Source organism: Alnus glutinosa, chromosome 2 (genome assembly GCF_958979055.1).
Source record: "Alnus glutinosa chromosome 2, dhAlnGlut1.1, whole genome shotgun sequence".
NCBI lineage: Eukaryota > Viridiplantae > Streptophyta > Magnoliopsida > Fagales > Betulaceae > Alnus > Alnus glutinosa.
This window is the reverse complement of record NC_084887.1, coordinates 2,029,294-2,048,941: the sequence shown is the minus strand read 5'-3', so window position 1 is coordinate 2,048,941 and position 19,648 is coordinate 2,029,294. Positions and strand designations below refer to the sequence as shown.

Genomic DNA, 19,648 nt, shown 5'->3' with positions numbered 1-19,648 from the left:
TCACTTTTTCTAAAAAAAAAAGTATAAATTTTAAAATATTCTTAATTTTTTTTTCATTTTTTATATCACCTCAACATTTTTTTATTACTTTTTAAATAAAAAACTAACTAAAATACAATTTTTTTTTTTTTTTTTTTTTTCACTTTTCCATATAAACTATATCAACTTTATATTACATTTATTTTAATTTTCAATCATTCCAAAAAAAAACCCTAGGAAAGGAAAGGGCAAGTGGGTTTTCAAACAGGGCCCATATCTATGAAAACAATACCCTCACATGCAGTTGATCACATGGCCAAAATTTTGGACCATGAACGTCAGCAAAAGAGATAAAATGAGATTGGAGACTTGTAGCGGCGTTGGCATAATTCCTCTTACAAAAAATATAATTTAGCCCCTCAAATTATTATCATTTTTCTAAATGGCTTTCAAAACTACCACGGCTCGTACTTTGACCCATCAAACTATCAAAATTTTTGAAAAATGTTACTTTTGGCAAAATATTTCCATAATCATGTGTCTTGTGTCATTTTTCAATTAAAAAATAAAAAAAAATTCAAAATTTCGAAAAAATTCAAAAATAATAAAATAATTCAAAAATAATAAAATTTTAAAAATAATTTTTTTTTTATAAAAATTAAAAACTAAACAAAAAAAATCTAATTTTTTATTTTTTTATTTTTAAAAAAATATTGTGATCGACCGAATGACATACTGCTTTCCAGCATTATCGTTGGGCACGATGCACGCCTGCAGCTCAGTGAATTTGTCCCTGTCTCTCCGAATGCAGACATAAATGCAGACATGGCTAATTTTCTATCCTTCGATGTTTATGATATTGATCTTTCGAAGATTATGAATGATTTCAATTTGAATTTTCTTTTGTTACAAACGACGAGCAAGTCTATCATCATTGTGGAAGACCTCGATCGGTTTCTAATGGAGAAATGGATGATGACCAGAAGGGTGTCGGGAAGATCGGATCGCGGTTGGGAAATAACGCCACCCCAAACACCCATATTTTTTTTAAAAAAAAAAAATAGTTTATTTATTATTTTAAATTTTTTGATTATTTTAAATTTTTTTAATTTTTAAATTGAAAAATGACACGTAGCAGGGGTATTATAGGAATATTTTGCCAAAATTAGCATTTTTCAAAGGTTTTGGTAGTTTGGGGGACTAAATTATATTTCTCTCTCTCTCTCTCTCTCTCTCTCTATATATATATATATATATATATATATATATATATATATAAGTCGATTTTTAACTTAGAGTTAGCCTAAAATTATGACACGTGGCGTGAATCTATATTTTTTTAAACATTGAACTGAACCAATCATTTAAGTAGAAAACCGGTCATTTAAGTAAAACTGAACCGGTCCATGTATTTCAAATGAATCATATGATATATTATTTTACATGTCTTTTTTAACCTATAATAAAAAGTAAAATAGAAATGCATTTAAATTTTGAAATTAAATTATAATGAAGAATCGGTTTTGTGCTAGTATCTCTAATTAGAGAGTTATAGCTATGAGAAAAATATTATGCAAGAATAGTGGAGATGCTCTAAAAAAAATGAATAATGGAGTTAAGTCAGGGAGCTTAACCCTTTTTTCCAATTTTTGTTTGTTTTCTTTTAGGATCTCTTATTCCTTCTTCCTTTCGAATGAAGATTAGGAAATATCATTCCTTGTAACCTTTTTACTGAATCAATTAAAATATATATATATATATATATATATATATATATATATATATATATATATATATATATATACCGGAAAGAATATAAGATCGATAAGGAATTGTTCCCTTTTGCCAAGTACATACGAACCACTTTTGCTTTGGCTTAGAATTACCACTTCTTAGCTTTTAATTTGCTTCTTACCATCAAACCAAATGTGAATAACCCAGTTGTCTTCCTTTTCTAATGGGAAGTGTTTTTTCTCATATGGTCTCGGTGTCATCTTCTGATTGGGAGCAATCCTGGTCAGGCGTGGTGTCAAATTTGTGTCATCTAATGAGGTATGTCATTTGTAAAATTTCTTCCCATTCATAAATAATTTAGGACAATTGAGATGAGGTGGCATGGAAGTTATCTTATGCCCCTCGTCTCCCATTGTTATCTAAATTTTTGGTTTGTCACTTTGTTGGTTTGTTGGTTCGCTCAGCCCCTCAAGGTTTGCAGTTTTGGTCAACTTTCTCATCTCAAGGCTGATTGGTTGGATGCTTATTTGTATATCAATATATATTAGAACATCTCTAGCAAGCTAGTCGTTAAATGTCTCAAAATAGCTAAATTTGCTTATTATCAAGTTTTGTTTCCAATCCAGTAGAGGAGGCAAATCATGAATTTTCGTTATAGGACGAACAATGAATTGGCTCTCATACGTACTAGATAATTTTTATTATTATTTTACTTCATTTTGTTAAAGTATATCAAGAATATAAGAATCCAAGTTACAGTTGAAGACTATGACCTAACTACAGTTGAAAACTATCATCTCGTCACTATTGAAGTTTGTGACCTAGCTACAGTTGAAATCTATCACGTAGTCACAGTTGAAGACTATTACCTAGTTGTAGTTGAAGCATATTTGTATTATATAATTCTTTTATAAGTAAGAGCCTGCTATATTGTAAATATTACCAAAAAATAAGAGCAAAATGTAGCCATTTAGGCTTTATCATGTAGAAGGCTCGCCACCTCCTCGTACGACCGTTCCGTATGAGGAGGGAAAGAGTTTTGTTTTTTCCCTCCTCCTTTCCCCCATTTTTTTCATCTTCTCTCTTTTCGCTTGTGTCTCTTTCTCACAGTTCAACAGCTCTGGTGGCTCTACCTCCACCGCCGTTCATCCCCGCTCCTTTCGCTCCGCTGGGTTTTCGGTTTCAGCCTTGTCCATCTGCTCCAAGCCACGGCTATACTCCCTTTTTGAAGTTTTTAGATTTGAGTTTTTCAAAATCAAATCTATCAAATTCAATATGCCTCACTCACTCATGCACCACTCCATCGTACTTTTGGGCTTCACCGCTTTCCACTGCCACCAACCACGACATCATCCGGCCAACACGCGCCTACGAGTGGAACTCACTCGCCGGCGCGTGTACAACACATCTCGATGCGTGAGGCCTCTTTTGCTGTGTGTGGCGGCTCCTCTCCTCCCTCGTTGTTGTTTCCGGCCATTTTCAGTTGTTCCTTTCACTCTGGCCGCCACTACCGGCACATGGTCTTCACGCACTGACGAGTGGGTTTGTCCGACCTGCCATCCTCCTCCGTTCTTCGTCCTGCCCTCCATTGGTGCTATTATTTCGTGGGGTTTTTTTTTTTTTTTTTTTTTTCCGTATTTTTATTTTCATTGTGTTTTGTAGCTCTTTCTGTATTTTGCTGCTTGTTTGGTTTGTGGGTTGCTGTCTCTCAGCTCTTAGGCGTTTTGATCTTATTGTAGAAACTTTTGTAACTGAATTTGAGTTGGTTATGCTCTTTCATGCAGTCCTTACATCGGACTATGACAGTGCATATTCGGCTTCAGCCTCTTTTCGGTGGTTGTTACTGGTTCCAAGTGGGGGTTCAAATATGTTCGTCTTAATTTGTGCCCTTTTTACTTCTGTAACTGTCTTGTGCGGCCCCTTGAGAAAACCGTGTCACTTGTTTAACCAATTTCCTATCTGTTGTAATTATTTTCGTACTATTTTAGTTTATACTGTGTCTATTGTTTGGAAGTTCACCCCATTTTCGTTTTTAGGATTACCTACTCATTCTTCCTTTCGGATCAGGAGTGAGAAGAATCAATCCCTGTAACCCTTTTCCTAATTCAATTAGAAAAAAAAAAGAAAAAGAAAAAAAGAGCATATGTATATAAATTTCTTTCAAATTGGATTGAAGGAATTTTATCCAATATAGTCTATGAAACTACCATGTTTTTCTTGAACATGGAAAAAGTAAATGTATTTTATTATTATTAATATTATTTTATTTTTTGATCAATTTATAAAACTGTCATGTGTCCCTTCGCATTTAAGAATTACATCAATTTTTAATTAGCATTTGAGAGTCATATGGTTTTTTAATAGAATTAATAAAAAAAAAATATGTACTTCTCGCATGTAAAGGAATACGCTACAGTTTTATAAATTGGATTAGAAAAAATTCCTCCAACACATTTTAGAGGAAATTTCTATCGTATCACATATATGAAAAAAAGTTGGAAGTAGTTATTCACTTTTTAAACATGGAACTTTTTATGAGTAATGTTATAAGGAGGACTAAAAAAGTCATCATTTTGTCATCCTAAATGCCATGTAACTTTTAAAATCACTATAAAATTTCAGATGATTATTATTAAATTTTACTCTAATGATAATTTTAATAGCCACATGACATTAAAAGGACACAAGAAAGATTCCAGTCCTCTTTCTTACGTTACTCCAACTCTAAGGCACCTAACTCAGTGATTTATGTGAACTTTGACAGCATTACTGTCATGACACCACAGCAGCTGGTTGAGTTTGGTTGGGGACTTGCAAATAACAAGTTCATGTTTCCGTGAATAATTAGACCTGATTTAGTTGTTGGTGATTCATCGATTTTGACACCTGAGTTATTGGAAGAAATTAAAGGAAGAGGACTAATAGCTAGTTGGTGCCCTCAAGAGGAGGTGCTGAACCACTCCTCCATTGGAGGGTTCTTAACTCACTGCGGGTGGATCTAATTCAATTATTGAAAGTGTTTGTGCAGGAGTGCCCATGCTTTGTTGGCCATTCTTTGGGGATCAACAAACAAATTGCAAGTATGCTTGCAATGAATGGGGCATTGGCATGGAGATTGATAATGGTGCCAAGAGAGGGGAAGTGGAGAAGATTGTGAGAGAGTTGATGGAGGGAAACAAGGGTAATAAAATGAAGAAAAAGGTCATGGAGTGGAAAAAATTGGCCGAAGAGGCCACTGGTCCACATGGGTCTTCATCCATCAACTTAGACAAGTTGGTAAATGAAGTGATAAATAAATGAAGTGCTTTTCTCAAAAGGCTAGATGTTTTAGAAAAAAGTGACAATGACGAAAAGGGTTTCCTTTTTTATACTCTTAATGTACTAGGACGCCTCACGCTTTTAACGTAATTGACTTATTACTTATAAAAAAATAAAAATAAATAATAATGAAAGAAGTATCATCATTGAGAAATTTGGGTATGCTCTGATTCCAATAGAAAGATTTCTTGCTACAATAGTTTGATTGCTGCCAAGGGTTTGACTTACTATGGTTTTCATGGAGAAAATGAAAGCAATTTTTTTTTTTTTTTTAATGAATAAAATCCAGGCAAACTGAATATGAACATAAATGACATCATTTACAAAATCTAATAATTCCATACCAGAAAGCCATTAAGACTCTTGAAATGCCTCTACATCAATGGGAATATGACATGACATCCCATTTTTTTGTACTAATTAACAAAATGTGATAAGCCATATAAAATCATGCAAGCCTGATGGCCTGCTTTGAATTTCTTCAATCATCTAAACTAGCTCTCCATCTTCAAGTGCTTTTGATCTCCAAAATTTCTCATTCACCACTGTTCACTGCTGTCTTCTCTCTTAGGTTCGCCCCCAGAATAGGATAATAATCAACCCCTTTCGAGTTTGATGAAGTTGTGTCCATGAGAATGGAGATTTTTAAATTATACTTTGTTCGCACACTATAGAACAGGGGATAACTGAGGGTTCTCTATCTCCCTTATCTAAAACATGCTATCTAAGATTAGAAGGAGACATCAAATGCATCCCCAATGAGGCGCACAGTACTGTGATTCAAGTGTTATGCTACAAGTCATTGTTTACTCTATATGTTGTAAACACTGTTTTTTTTTTTTTTTTTTTTGAACGTAAAAGCCTTCTTCTTCATTGCCGGAACAAACGCCCGGAAAACAAACAACTGGTTACAAGAAACAGAACAAATACATAGAAAGAAGACAATTACAACCGCCCGAAGGCGAATCTAAACCAAGGCCAAAGGCCGAGAGACGTGGCTAAAAGGTAAAGAACCTACTAACCACTAAGCCAGGGGAAACCCTAGCTTAAAGCAGCTACCGGAAACCGGTAGACTGTGAAACAGGAAAGAATATACAACAACAACAAGGAGAAACTCAGGAAGACAAGCCAGGAAACAGACCGCCGAAAAAACCCGCTCGACTGAGCAGTCGACTTCTCCGGGAGCCCCCCCATCAACGGACGACCTTCAGAGGTCCAGATCTGCACCTGGCGAAGCCGGAGAAAGAGGTCGTAACCCGCACGCGCGAGGGCCAGGAAGAAGACCCTTGGCGTGTGCAGATCACGCGCCGACCAGGAGAGCGCAAACGGTCCCGCCAAGTGACCGTCGAGACCAGAGGAAGCCGAAGACCGCCATAGGAAGATTCTTGTCGAAAAATAGCCAGTCGAGGCTAATAGATCTGACTTTGAATGACATCTCCACCGGCCATTCTCCAACACCCATCTGTCCCCATGAACCAGCAACCAAAAGCCTCTGCTTGCACCAACAAAGACAAAAACAAACAGAAAAGAAAGAAACAAAGCAAAAACACACAACCTCCACCAGTGCTACACTGGGAGGAAAACACTCCGGCAGCCCTAAAGGCACGGAGACAAAACAACCACCACTGGGGTAAACGACCCAGGGTGAATAAAACTCAGGCTCTAACGGCCAAGGGAATCAAAAACCAAAAAACAAGACCGGGAGGAGGAGGCGAGAGGCCTCCCCCCCCGGACGACAAGAACGCTCTTCCCCCTCGCTTTCTAGAAAAGTCTCAGACTTTCTCTCTCTTCAATTTCTCCAAATCTTTATATGTTGTAAACACTGTTGTGTGGCTTTTCGTGTGGATAGTAACGGAGCCATAAATTTATTATTGTAAGGACCAATTAAAAATATGATAAATGTAATTTAAAATAAAAAATAATAATAATAAAGTTCCTCAACTTCAACTCTTGAGATTTCACAATTAGAGATTTAGAAAGATGTTATTTGAGATTTAAAGTTTTATCATTAAAATCTATCCTCATAAGAGATAATCAGGGTTGATAAACAACAAATGAATAATCATAGAATAGAAACAAACATATATATAAATAGAAATAGTCATGGAATAAATCATATAATAAATTAACCATTCGATCCATCGTTATTAAAATAAAATAAAAAAATTATTTAAGAGTTGGTTGAAGTTGTCACGTCATTTTATGTTGGAATAAAATAAATATAGTATATAGCATTACTTCTCAACTTTTTTCTTTCTACTTGTATCTCTCGAAATTAACATCTTAGAAACTAATTTTATACGAATCTTATATTATTCTCTAAGTACAAAATACTGATTAATGCAACTAAAACTATATAACTCACCATAAAAGTTCTTTTATGGCTCACTAACAACATAGACTTTCTTCTTCAAAAATAATAATAATAATAAAAAAACAACATAGACTTCTTAAGAGATTTTGTTTTTAAAAGAAATAATAAATAAATAAAAAATTGACAAGTATGCGGGGGCAAGTTCAAAATTTCCATTAAAAATACTTTTTTTTTTTTTTAAAGGGTTTGTGGGGTCTACGACACCATTAGCCCTAATGTGGCTTCGTCACTGCACGCGGGGACAAGACTTTTGTGCCGGTATTAGGGACGAGATATCAACAATCACAAAGTGTTGTCGTTGACATTAATTTATTTTTTTGTAAAATTAGTGACGATTATAAATTGTCGTCGCTAATAGGTGATTAACAATGACAACATTTGAGTTGTCGCTAAAAATATGGTCACCAAAACCGTTTCTCCTGTAGTGCCTACTCCTTGGATTCATGCAAATTTATGTCCTTCTAATAATGCTTACTGCATTTAAATCATATAATATTATTTTTTAAGACCATGATAGCACTATTCTAAAAGAAAAATCATTTTGAGCTTGGAAGAGAAATAACTCATGAAATCTTAATATTTGACAAATGGGAAAGCATATCATTCTTTCAATCTTCTTCTTTTTTAAGTACTCTTTAATATTTGAATAAATATTTTCTCTAAACTGAGAATGAGGAAATTTCTCAAACTTACCTATTAAACTAACATGTGTAGCACGTGAGAATCACATGCATTTTGGATACATGTTAATTTAATATACTAAGTTGGAGAAAATTCCTCCGAGCAATGCTAGAAACATATTTTTATCACACAACTATCCCACAATACTCATATGACAATCCCAACCAACTTTTAGATTAGTCAACTGCTACGTTAGCATTGTGGGATAATCGTAAAATAATCGTGTGGTATATAACATTTCTCAATTCCTCCAATTCAAAAGAAAAAAAAGGCTATGTCTGTTACAAAAAATTATCTGCTAAATCCTCCCTCCATCTTTTGGTGATTCCACGTTTAGACTTCTTCAAAGGCCTCAACATCTTGGTGAGATTGAGTAATGCTAGAAGGAGGACTAAAGCTCTCCTTGTGTTCTCTCAAATGTCATGTGACTTTAATAATCATCATTGAATCAAAATTTAATAATAATCATATCAAATTCAATAGTGATTTTAAAAATCACATGACATTTGAGAGGACACAATGAGGATTTTCTAATCCGGCCTCCTTATAAAGTTACTCATTAATTATATTTTGATGAGAACTGTTATTTATTCTTCTTATGTCCTTTTCCCATAAAACTTTTTAAAAAAAAATCAACTATTAGATATGTAAGATCCACACTTTACCCATGTGAATGTTTGCTAAACTTTGGTAAATGATGTTGTATCTTAAAAGTTTAGTGGATGCTTTTATCTAAAAGATTTTTTTTTTTTTTTTTAATTTAGTTTATTAAACTAACATGTGTCCAAAATGCATGTAATTTTCACAAGCTACCAATTATGCTAGTTTGATAGAGTGGGTAAGAGAAAGAAAATCTTGGTTCAAATATTAAAGAGTGCTTACACAAAAGAAAGCAGATATATTGAAAGAATGATATGCTTTCCCATATGTCAAATATTAAGATTTTACGAGGTTTTTTTTTTTTTTTTTTTTTTTTTTTTTTTTTTTTTTTTTTTTAGAGTAGTGCCATCATGGTTTTAAAAAGATAATATAATTTAAATGCAGTAACCATTATTAGAATACTAATAAAGATTATGCAATTGAATCCAAAGAATAGGCAAGAGGTAGAGGCCCCTTTCAAGAGTCTTGATGGCTTTCTGATATGAAATTATTAGATTTGGTAAATGATGTCATTTACGTTCATATTAAATTTGGCTGATTTTCTCCAATGAACACTATAGCAATTAGCAAGTCAAACCCTTGGGCAGCATTCAAACACTTGTAAGAAATTATATATGTGTCCCTCAGACACATTTAATTCGTTGTAACGGTTGGAATTTAAATAATTATCATAACAGTAATTATTTAATTTATTGTAACGGTTGAATTTTAAATAATTATCATAACGGTAATTATTTAATATAAAGATTAAATATAATTTATTCCACATTAAGTTATATGAAATCATAACGGTTTAAAACGGTTTTTTATATTAATTTTCTGATTTATTCTTCTTGATGGGAGAAGAATAATCAGTCATCTAATTAATAACGAGGGTCCCTAGCCTACCTATATAAAGAGCCATGTGTATCTATCTATTGGCACACATATAGGCATAGGCCAGAAGAACTCTCTAAATTTTTGTCTTTTCAGAATACTTAGTATTGCAGAAAATTTCTTAGTTCTTCGTTCTTCATCAAGCTTGAACAAAATATGGCTGGAGGTATTTACAATTCCGCTGCTTATTATTTTATAGCATTTTATTTTATATATTTTGCTTACAAATGGTATCAGAGCCATTGCCCAGCCTGAGATGGTGAGAGCGTGCACAAGCCCAATGAGGGACGCCAGCGGGGACGCTGGGTCCAAAGAAGGGGTGATTGTGACGTCCCACATCGCCTGGGAATGAAGATCTGCTTATATGTATAAATGCACCATTTATGATACAACATGTTTTAAAGCCGTGATGGTTATGAACCTATCAGAACTCCGCACTTAAGCGTGCTTCTACGAGAGCAATCCCAGGATGGGTGATCTCCTGGGAAGTCTGGTTTGGGGAGCCAAAAACGGACAATGTTGTGTCATTAACCAACCTCTATGCCAATTTGTTCAGCTTTTAGTTTTGGGAAATTCTTCGTTGATTGAATTGTGTAAATTTTATGTGCATAAAAATTTATCTCTGTTTATTGTTTATTTTTGTACTGTTTTACTATTTTGCATATGTGCCTAAAAATGTTTAAGAAAAGCGTGAACACTGTAAAGCATGTAAAACTATTTATGCATAGAAACCCACACTGATTTGTCGTGAAATTATCTGGATAATTGCACACTGTAAAACATGTTTTCCCAACAGTGTAAATCCTGCTTTGTATAATAACAATAAAGAAATTGTTAGGCACATGTTTTGTTTCTTCACATATTCTGGACACTTTGGAGTAAAACCTAAGAAAATAGGCTCTTACCCATTGCCGTGAAATCCACCATAAATTCCGGTCGAAGCCCCTTCTCTTCCAGTGTTGGCGAAAAACTGCATTAAGTTGAGTGGGTTTTCGCCGCATAAAGTAAGTCGGCGCCATTTCCGTTTGAGGAAAGGCCGCTTTCGGCAGTTTCTTCTCGACGCCGATACAAGCAGCCTTTGCGGGGCTGCCTGGATCTTGGACAAACGACGACATGGGTCGCCGTGTCTGTTGAGCAGCGGCCCTCCATGGCCATTGCATGAGGTGGCAGAGTGGAAGGGAATGGCGGCCGACGCAAGAGGAAAAAGAAAAGGAAATCAGAAGGAAGAAGGAGTGTAACGGCGCAGGGGTTAAGGTTTTTTCGGGTTAATGGGTTTGTATCAACTCAAGCCCGAAACAGTAAAAAAAAAAAAAACCAACCCATTTCTAGTAGCCCATATATATATATATAAACTTTTGGGTTATTATGGGGTTTAGAACTTAGGCTCTCTAAAGGATCTAAGATTACTAAGACCATTTGGGTCATAAGTTTTATTAATTCATTAATTCATAAATTTAATTGCTAATCCCCACAGGGAAGTTTTTATTTTTATGACTTAATTAGAATAAGATAATAAAATTTAATGTTAAAAATAAAATTTCTCTTAGGCCCACATGTACGGAGAATTTTATTTATTAATATTTAAATTTATTAATCTTATTAATAAAGGGTAAATTTCATGCGTGATGCAACCTTTGCTCACAGGTAGGTTGAAATTTACTATTTACTATTAAATTAGCATTGGTTAATTTAAAATAAAGTTTCATAGCATTAAAATTTTTCATTGATTATTGCAGCTATTTCTACTACAACTATTCTAGAAAGTACTGTTTCAATGCTTAATGGGAAAAAATTTTCTGAATGGAAAGAAAATTTACTCTTCTATTTGGGGTGTTTAGAACTTGATTTGGCGCTCCGTGAGGACGAACCACCTACCCTTACGGATACTAGTACGCAATTAGAAGTTACGAAGCATGAGAAGTGGGAGCGATCTAATCGCCTAAGTCTCATGTTTATGAAGTCTCACGTAACTAAGGGCATTAGGGGTTCTATCCCTGAATGCAAAAAGGCAACAGAGTTCATGCGGGCCGTTGAGGAACAATTTGTAAGTTCCGATAAGGCATTAGCAAGCACTCTAATGAAGAAACTCTCAAGTAAAACTTTTGACAGATCCAGAAGTGTGCGAGAGCACATTATGGAAATGAGAGACATGACAGCTCAATTGAAGTCCCTAGAGGTTGATATTTCTGATTCCTTCTTAGTTCATTTCATCTTGAACTCACTCCCGATTGAGTACTCTCTTTTTAAGATATCCTATAACACACATAAGGATAAATGGTCAGTGAATGAACTTCTGACCATGTGTGTTCAGGAGGAGGAAAGGCTAAAGCAGGAGAAACCACAAAGTGTTCACTTTGTGGCTACTCATGATAAGGGAAAGAGTAAAAGAGGCAAGAGTGTCCTACATCTCAAGAAAGATATCAAATTGTCAAATAAGAAAATTGACAATAAGGATACTTGTTTCTTCTGCAAGAAAGGGGGGCATATGAAGAAGGATTGCCAAAAGTATAAAAGATGGCTTGAAAAGAAAGGTAATATCATATCTCTAGTATGTCATGAATCTTTTTTTTTGTTGAGGCTCCTTGTAATACATGGTGGATTGATTCTGGTTCTACAATCCATATTGTTAATACAATGCAGGGTTTTCTCAACACAAGGAAACCGGCAAGCAATAAGCAACGGGTCTATTCCGGAAACAAGTTGTTTTCACATGTGGAAGCAGTTGGGACCTTTAGATTAATTTTGAAAACAGGTTATATTTTAGATTTGGAGAATGGTGTTGCAGAAAGAAGAAATCACACACTTATGGACATGGTAAGGAGTATGCTCAGTAATTCTGAGTTATCTTTATTTTTATGGAGTGAAGCCTTAAAAACTGTTGTGTATATATTAAACCGGGTACCATCCAAGGTTGTCCCTAAGACACCTTTTGAATTATGGAATGGATGGAAACCAAGTTTAAATCACTTACACATATGGGGTTGTCCTGCTGAAGTGAGGATTTACAATCCAAATATAAAGAAATTAGACCTAAGGACAACCAGCGGTCATTTTATCGGCTATGCAGTCAACTCCAAAGGATTTAGGTTTTATTGTCATTCTAATAATACTAGAATTGTTGAGTCTATGAATGCAAAATTCTTAGAAGATCTTGAATATAGTGGGAGTGCTTATCCTCAAAGGATTGAATTAGAGGAAGCACAAGAGTTGACCGATGCTCCTTTATCTAAAGGACGTTTGATTATGTTTAAGGAAATCCAAACAGATTGCCTTAAACCACAATCAATTTCAAAATATTCAACTCATGAAGAACAAGTTCATATTGAACCTTCTCAACCCCCTCAAAATGAGGAGGAAGTCGGATTAAGAAGATCTTCTAGAATAATTTGACCAGCAATCTCTAGTGATTATATTGTATACCTCCAAGAGTCTGATTTTGATGTTGGGTCTAAGGATGATCCAAATTCATTTTCACAAGCCATGAGTGGGGAACATTCCACATTATGGTTAAATGCCATGAAGGAAGAAATGGAATCCATGGCTAAAAATCAAGTCTAGGATCTTGTTGACTTACCAGATAAAGCTGTAGCCATAGGCTGCAAATGGGTTTACAAAACCAAAAGGGATGCTTCTGGTAATGTTGAACGATATAAAGCTAGACTTGTGGCCAAGGGTTTCACACAAAAGGAAGGTATTGATTATCATGAAACTTTCTCTCCAGTATCCAAGAAGGATTCATTTAGGATAATTATGTCATTAGTAGCTCATTTTGATCTAGAGCTACATCAAATGGATGTGAAAACAGCTTTTCTGAATGGGGATCTTGAAGAAGAGGTTTACATGAAACAACCTGAAGGTTTTGATGATAACACTCAGAAAGCTTGCAAACTAAACAAATCTATTTATGGACTAAAACAAGCCTCCTGTCAATGGTATATTAAATTTCACAAAGTTATTACCTCATTTGGTTTTATTGAGAACTTTGTTGATCAATGTATATACCTTAAGGTCAGTGGGAGTAAAGTCATATTTTTAGTCCTATATGTAGATGATATTTTACTTGCAAGTAATGATTTAGGTTTGCTGCATGAAACCAAACAGTTTCATTCTCAAAATTTTGAAATGAAGGATTTTTGTGAAGCCTCTTATGTCATTGGCATAAAGATTCACAGAGACAGAAAACAGAAAATATTAAAACTGTCTCAAAAGGCCTACATTGAAAAAGTTTTGGAAAGATTCTGAATGAAGAACTGTTCGGCTTCTGTAGCACCTATCATTAAAGGAGACAAATTCAGTAATGATCAATGTCCCCGAAATGCATTAGAACAGGAGCAGATGAAAAACATTCCATATGCATCTGCAATTGGCAGTCTATTGTATGCACAAGTTTGCACTAGACCTGACATTGCGATGGCAGTTGGAATGTTGGGTCGATATCAAAGTAACCCAGAAATGGAACATTGGAAAGCTGCAAAGAAAGTCATGCGGTATTTGCAAGGAACAAAGGACTACGGTTTGACATTCAGACACACTGACCATTTGGAGGTGGTTGGGTATTCAGATTTAGATTTTACTGGATGTGTAGATAGTAGAAAATCTACTTCAGGGTATATCTTTCTCTTGGCTGGAGGGGCTATATCCTGGAGAAGTAACAAGCAAACTATAATTGCTACATTTATAATGGAAATAGAATTTATTGCATGCTATGAAGCCACTACACAGGCGCTATGGTTAAGAAATTTTGTTGGGGGTCTCAAAATTGTCGATTCTATAGCGAGACCAATCAAGATATTTTGCGATAATCGTGCTACCATATTCTTTTCTAAGAATAATAAAAGTGGAAGCAGAAGTAAGCATATCGACATCAAGTATCTTCGTGTGAGAGAGAACATCAAAAGAAATGAAGTGCTCATATCAGTACTGAATTGATGATTGCGGATCCTATAACTAAAGGTTTACCGGTAAAGCTGTTTAAAAGTCATGTGGAGCATATGAGACTCTTTGATTCATTTTGTACTTAGTTCTTTTTAATTTGTCTATAGACATCAAGTTATTATTAATAAAGTTTGTGCACATTTGTTATATTATCTTTTTTTTTTTTTATAAGTAACATATGTTACATTATCCATGGGGATAAAATTAAAGTTGGACCCGAATAACTTATAGGAAGTTTATTAATAAAGTTTGATTGCCCATATAGTACTCATTTAAGGAATATTTTATATGTAATACATGGAAGGGACGACTTATTATATAAAGTTTTACCGCCATGATTCATGTGTAGTATTCCTTATGTGAGTGGGAGAATTTCATGAATGGTTGGAATAAATAAAGTGATAATCATATTGAAGAACCGGACATCTAGGGAATTATATGTGTCATAAGGACCAAGTGGGAGAATGTAAGAAATTACATGTGTCCTTTAGACACATTTAATTCGTTGTAACGGTTGGAATTTAAATAATTATCATAACGATAATTATTTAATTTATTGTAACGGTTGGAATTTTAAATAATTATCATAACGGTAATTATTTAATATAAAGATTAAATATGATTTATTCCACATTAAGTTATATGAAATCATAACGGTTTAAAACGGTTTTTTATATTAATTTTCTGATTTATTCTTCTTGATAGGAGGAAAATAATCAGTCATCTAATTAATAACGAGGGTCCCTAGCCTACCTATATAAAGAGCCTTGTGTATCCATCTATTAGCACACATATAGGCACAAGCCAGAAGAACTCTCTAAATTTTTGTCTTTTCAGAATACTTAGTATTGCAGAAAATTTCTTAATTCTTCGTTCTTCATCGAGCTGAAACAAAATATGGCTAGAGGTATTTACAATTCTGCTGTTTATTATTATATAGCATTTTATTTTATATATTTTGCTTACAACACTAACTGCACCAAGAAAACTTTCTATTGGTAACCGAGTAAACCCAAATTTTTCATTATTGTCACATTCTTCTAAAACATCTATCCTTTTGATAAAAGCACTTCATTCACCAACTTGTCTAAGTTGATGGATGAAGACCCATGTGGACCAGTGGCCTCTTCGGCCAGTTTTTTCCACTCCTTGACCTTTTTCTTCATTTTCTTACCCTTGTTTCCCTCCATCAACTCTCTCACAATCTTCTCCACTTCCCCTCTCTTGGCACCGTTATCAATCTCCATGCCAATGCCCCATTCATTGCAAGCATACTTGCAGTTTGTTTGCTGATCCACGTAGAATGGACAACAAAGCATTGGCACTCCAGCACACAAACTTTCCATAGTTGAATTCCACCCGCAGTGAGTTAAGAACCCTCCAATGGAGGAGTGGTTCAGCACCTCCTCTTGAGGGCACCAACTAGCTATTAGTCCTCTTCCTTTAGTTTCTTCCAATAACTCTGGTGGCAAAATCGATGAATCGCCAACAACTAAATCGGGCCTAATTATCCACAGAAACATGAACTTGCTATTTGCAAGTCCCCAACCAAACTCAACCAGCTGCTGTGGTGTCATGACAGTAATGCTGCCAAAGTTCACATAAATCACTGAGTTAGGTGCCTTAGAGATAAGCCAATTAAGACACTCAGTTTCTTCTTTCCATAAGCTATACCCAGTTGATTTCAGAGGGTCATTGGGTGAGTGATTGAGTAGTAGTTGCTGAGGGCCAATGGCATATACATGAGGCAACATAGAGGAGAGAGCATTCAAAACTTCCTGCTCTAATGCATCAAATGAGTGAACAACAATTCCTGCAGCTGCAGGAGCTCTCTCAACTACTTCAATAGTCACTTTGAAGACAGGGTCATTTGGATCTGTAGTACGAACGGAACTTGGGAGATCCCTCAATCGGATGTCTCTCATACCTGGAATCCAGTCTAGAACTGTGTCTAGATACCCATTTGTCAGATAACTCTCATCTGCAAAAACAAATGATGTTTTTAGTTTGAAATTAAAACTTGTATTCAATCATAATATTATATAATCCAAGATTTCAGACTTTCAGTAGGGAGTTATACCTTTAAGGGGTGTGAGGCCTTTGTCCCTGAGACGAGGAAACTGCATAAAACCCATTAAACTGCAACCAGAGACCGTGAAGAGCAATACAATAGGGATTCCAAGTTCTCGAGCAGCAATGTGAGTGAATGGCAAGAAACCATCTGCGATAATGCAAGTCACAGGAAGATTGTTTGAAGTTGCAGTGTTGAGTTTGACGAGAATGTCTGAAAATGGAGCCAATAAGTTTTCCATAATGGATTCGCTAAGAGCATCAACGTCTTGGGTGGCATTGGTATCCGATGGAGGAAGGCCGTCTGGAATGGTTTTGAATTGAAAGTCAGGCAAGCCATCTAAGGACTTGGGGCCTCTAGATTTCAGAAAGCGTTGGTGGTTGAACTCAGTGTTGATAAAGGTTATGTGAAAACCTTTACAGTGAAGAAGCTTTGCAAATTTCAGCATGGCCTTTATGTGGCTTTGAACTGGGTATGGAATACAAACTGCATGAGGCTTATCAGTAGCTTCTACTGTCTTGGAATCCATTTCCTTCTCTCTTTCTGCTATGTGTGTATGTTGATATGCACGTCCATTGCAATTGATAATAAATCGAATTGAAAGATATTATTTATCCTTCAATTAATGAGCCCCACTTTTTTTAACTTTGTTTGTTTTGATGGTCCACACTTAGAAGGAGAAATTATTTTTCTCATGCGTTGATATGTATAGGACTGTTCACATGCACAGTTCTGTCTATTAGTACGTGTTTTCTGGCTAGGATGTGAAATTAGCAACGACGTCATTGCAAACGTGTATTTGTTGTTGTATCTCTGCTTTTTGAAAGCGACAGCAATACAATAATGGGTCGAAGTATCCGATCTTCACTACGTTCTTGCTAGTTTGAAAATCACCTTTTCCCTTCCCTTTATCTTTTCTAAAAGAAAGTATAAATTTTAAAATATTTTTTATTTTTTTTATTTTTTATATCACATCAACATTTTTTTATTACTTTTTAAATAAAAAACTCACTAAAATACAATTTTTTTTTTTTTTTTTTTTTTCACTTTTCCATATAAATTATATCAACTTTATATCACATTTATTTTAATTTTCAATCATTCTAAAAAAAAACCCTAGGAGAGGAAAGGACAAGCGGGTTTTCAAACAGGGCCCATATCTTTGAAAACAACACCCTCACATGCAGTTGATCACATGGCCAAAATTTTGGACCATGAACGCCAGCAAAAGAGATAAAATGAGATTGAAGACTTGTAGCGGCGTTGGCATAATTCCTCTTACAAAAAATATAATTTAACCCCTCAAATTATTATCATTTTTTTAAATGGCTTTCAAAACTACCACGGCTCGTACTTTGACCCATCAAACTATCAAAAATTTTGAAAAATGTTACTTTTGGCAAAATATATCGTGTTTCAAAATACTCGGTAAACAGCTAGCTGGAGGCTAGGAGCTAACGTAATAACAATAAAAATAATTCATAGTACGTACTCATTAATACCATCATATGTAATTAAATAGTTTTATCCATTGTGCAAACGAGGATACAAGGGCAGTAACTCCACCAAAATTTTAAAAAATCCTTCAAAACTATAGGTTTTTATTATTATTATTTTTAATGAAATAAACCCTTTAAAATTTTGTTTTTAATTACTACTTAAAAAGTTTTCGTTTTTGTTTTGCCACCATGCTGATATTCTGCTTGACTATCACTTGAGGGATGCTTGAGCAAAACTGTGATAAATTTTTCACTCAATATCGATGGTCGCTCAAGTAAGGTGTTGCGAGAGAGATATAGAGCGTTATACCTTCACTCGAGTGAATTTGTGATAACGTTAGTTTTGTAATTTTCTTTTCCGGTCTAAGTCCTTCAGTTATATTGGAGCACATTATGGATGGCATGGCCGCCCAATTAGTGTTTTTTCTCAGTTTTATTAATAATAAATATATTTGAAAGCATTTTTTTTGTATGAAGTCCTCAAATTGCCTTTGAGTCGTCCTTATCTTCTATAAATGATAAGGACAAAACTCCTACTTTTAATGCTGCACATCACCTCTATGTTTGTCTTATGTCATTTCAAAGTATATATGATAAGATCTGAATTGATTTGAATTGGCAAATCAATAAATGGCTTTCGATGATACTTCCAAATGATAGAATGTTCTCTATTTTGAAAATGTACACGTGCGATAATCTCACACACACACACACACACACACACACACACACACACACACACACACACACACACACACACACACACACATATATATATATATATATTTTGGGAGAAAAACTTTTATCCTCAATGAATTTGACTATTTTTTTACTTCACATCTTTTACTGAAATTCATCTTCGTCCATGGATTATTTTTTGATCTTGTTTGTCATTGTCTAGCTATGTTACTCAAACTGACAAAGTGGGCAACCTGAGTTAAAGAAAAACAAAATAAAATGATGGGCATCCCATTCTTAAATGCAGCAATACTGCCCCTTTTTCAATCGTCACGTAACTTCCATTGAACTCATACCATCAAGCTATGGGGGACCTTTGTACCCTCATAATCAATTTTTGGTTTCATATTTAAATACAAAAATGCATTGTCATACTCAGGCCGTGAAGGTAACCCTAAACCACAAATAGGCGATATGATTATGAAGATTCATCCAATGAATCCACCCCAAAGAGATTGGCATTGACTGAAACCAACAAATCACCCTCCGAAGATCGAGGACAGACGTTTAAGGTCAATGTCAAAGTACGTGCAAATTGTGCAATAGAAAATTGATTGTTTTCCACTATATATTCTCCATGGTACCGATTATTTGGACACGTTTGCTACAAGCCAGTAAGCTGAAAACTATAGATGGCCGACTTCTTGCCCATGTGTGTTGATCAACGTTGATAATTTGATCATCGGTCTTATTAAAACAATTGAAACACGATATATCAGCTTATTTTCCGCACGCATTTATTATATCATCTACTTAATGACAGACTTTTTGCTTGGTCCAGAA

The 19,648-nt window shown here is 34.8% G+C and overlaps 2 protein-coding genes and 1 pseudogene across 2 annotated transcripts; 2 read left to right on the top strand and 1 right to left on the bottom strand.

The window, feature by feature from the left end:
- Nucleotides 1-1,957: 1,957 nt before the first annotated feature.
- Nucleotides 1,958-5,013, top strand: LOC133859191 (7-deoxyloganetin glucosyltransferase-like; annotated as a pseudogene).
- Nucleotides 5,014-13,864: 8,851 nt separating this feature from the next.
- On the top strand, nt 13,865-15,305 carry LOC133859185 (secreted RxLR effector protein 161-like). Its single transcript, XM_062294514.1, has 2 exons — nt 13,865-14,352; nt 15,263-15,305. Exons 1-2 carry the CDS (start codon nt 13,865-13,867, stop codon nt 15,303-15,305), a joined length of 531 nt encoding a protein of 176 aa, XP_062150498.1.
- Nucleotides 15,306-15,465: 160 nt separating this feature from the next.
- On the bottom strand, nt 15,466-17,199 carry LOC133860727 (7-deoxyloganetin glucosyltransferase-like). The gene is made up of 2 exons (XM_062296333.1): nt 16,638-17,199; nt 15,466-16,538 (listed from the first exon to the last, which is right to left on the bottom strand). Exons 1-2 carry the CDS (start codon nt 17,155-17,157, stop codon nt 15,607-15,609), a joined length of 1,452 nt encoding a protein of 483 aa, XP_062152317.1. The 5' UTR covers nt 17,158-17,199; the 3' UTR covers nt 15,466-15,606.
- Nucleotides 17,200-19,648: the final 2,449 nt, after the last annotated feature.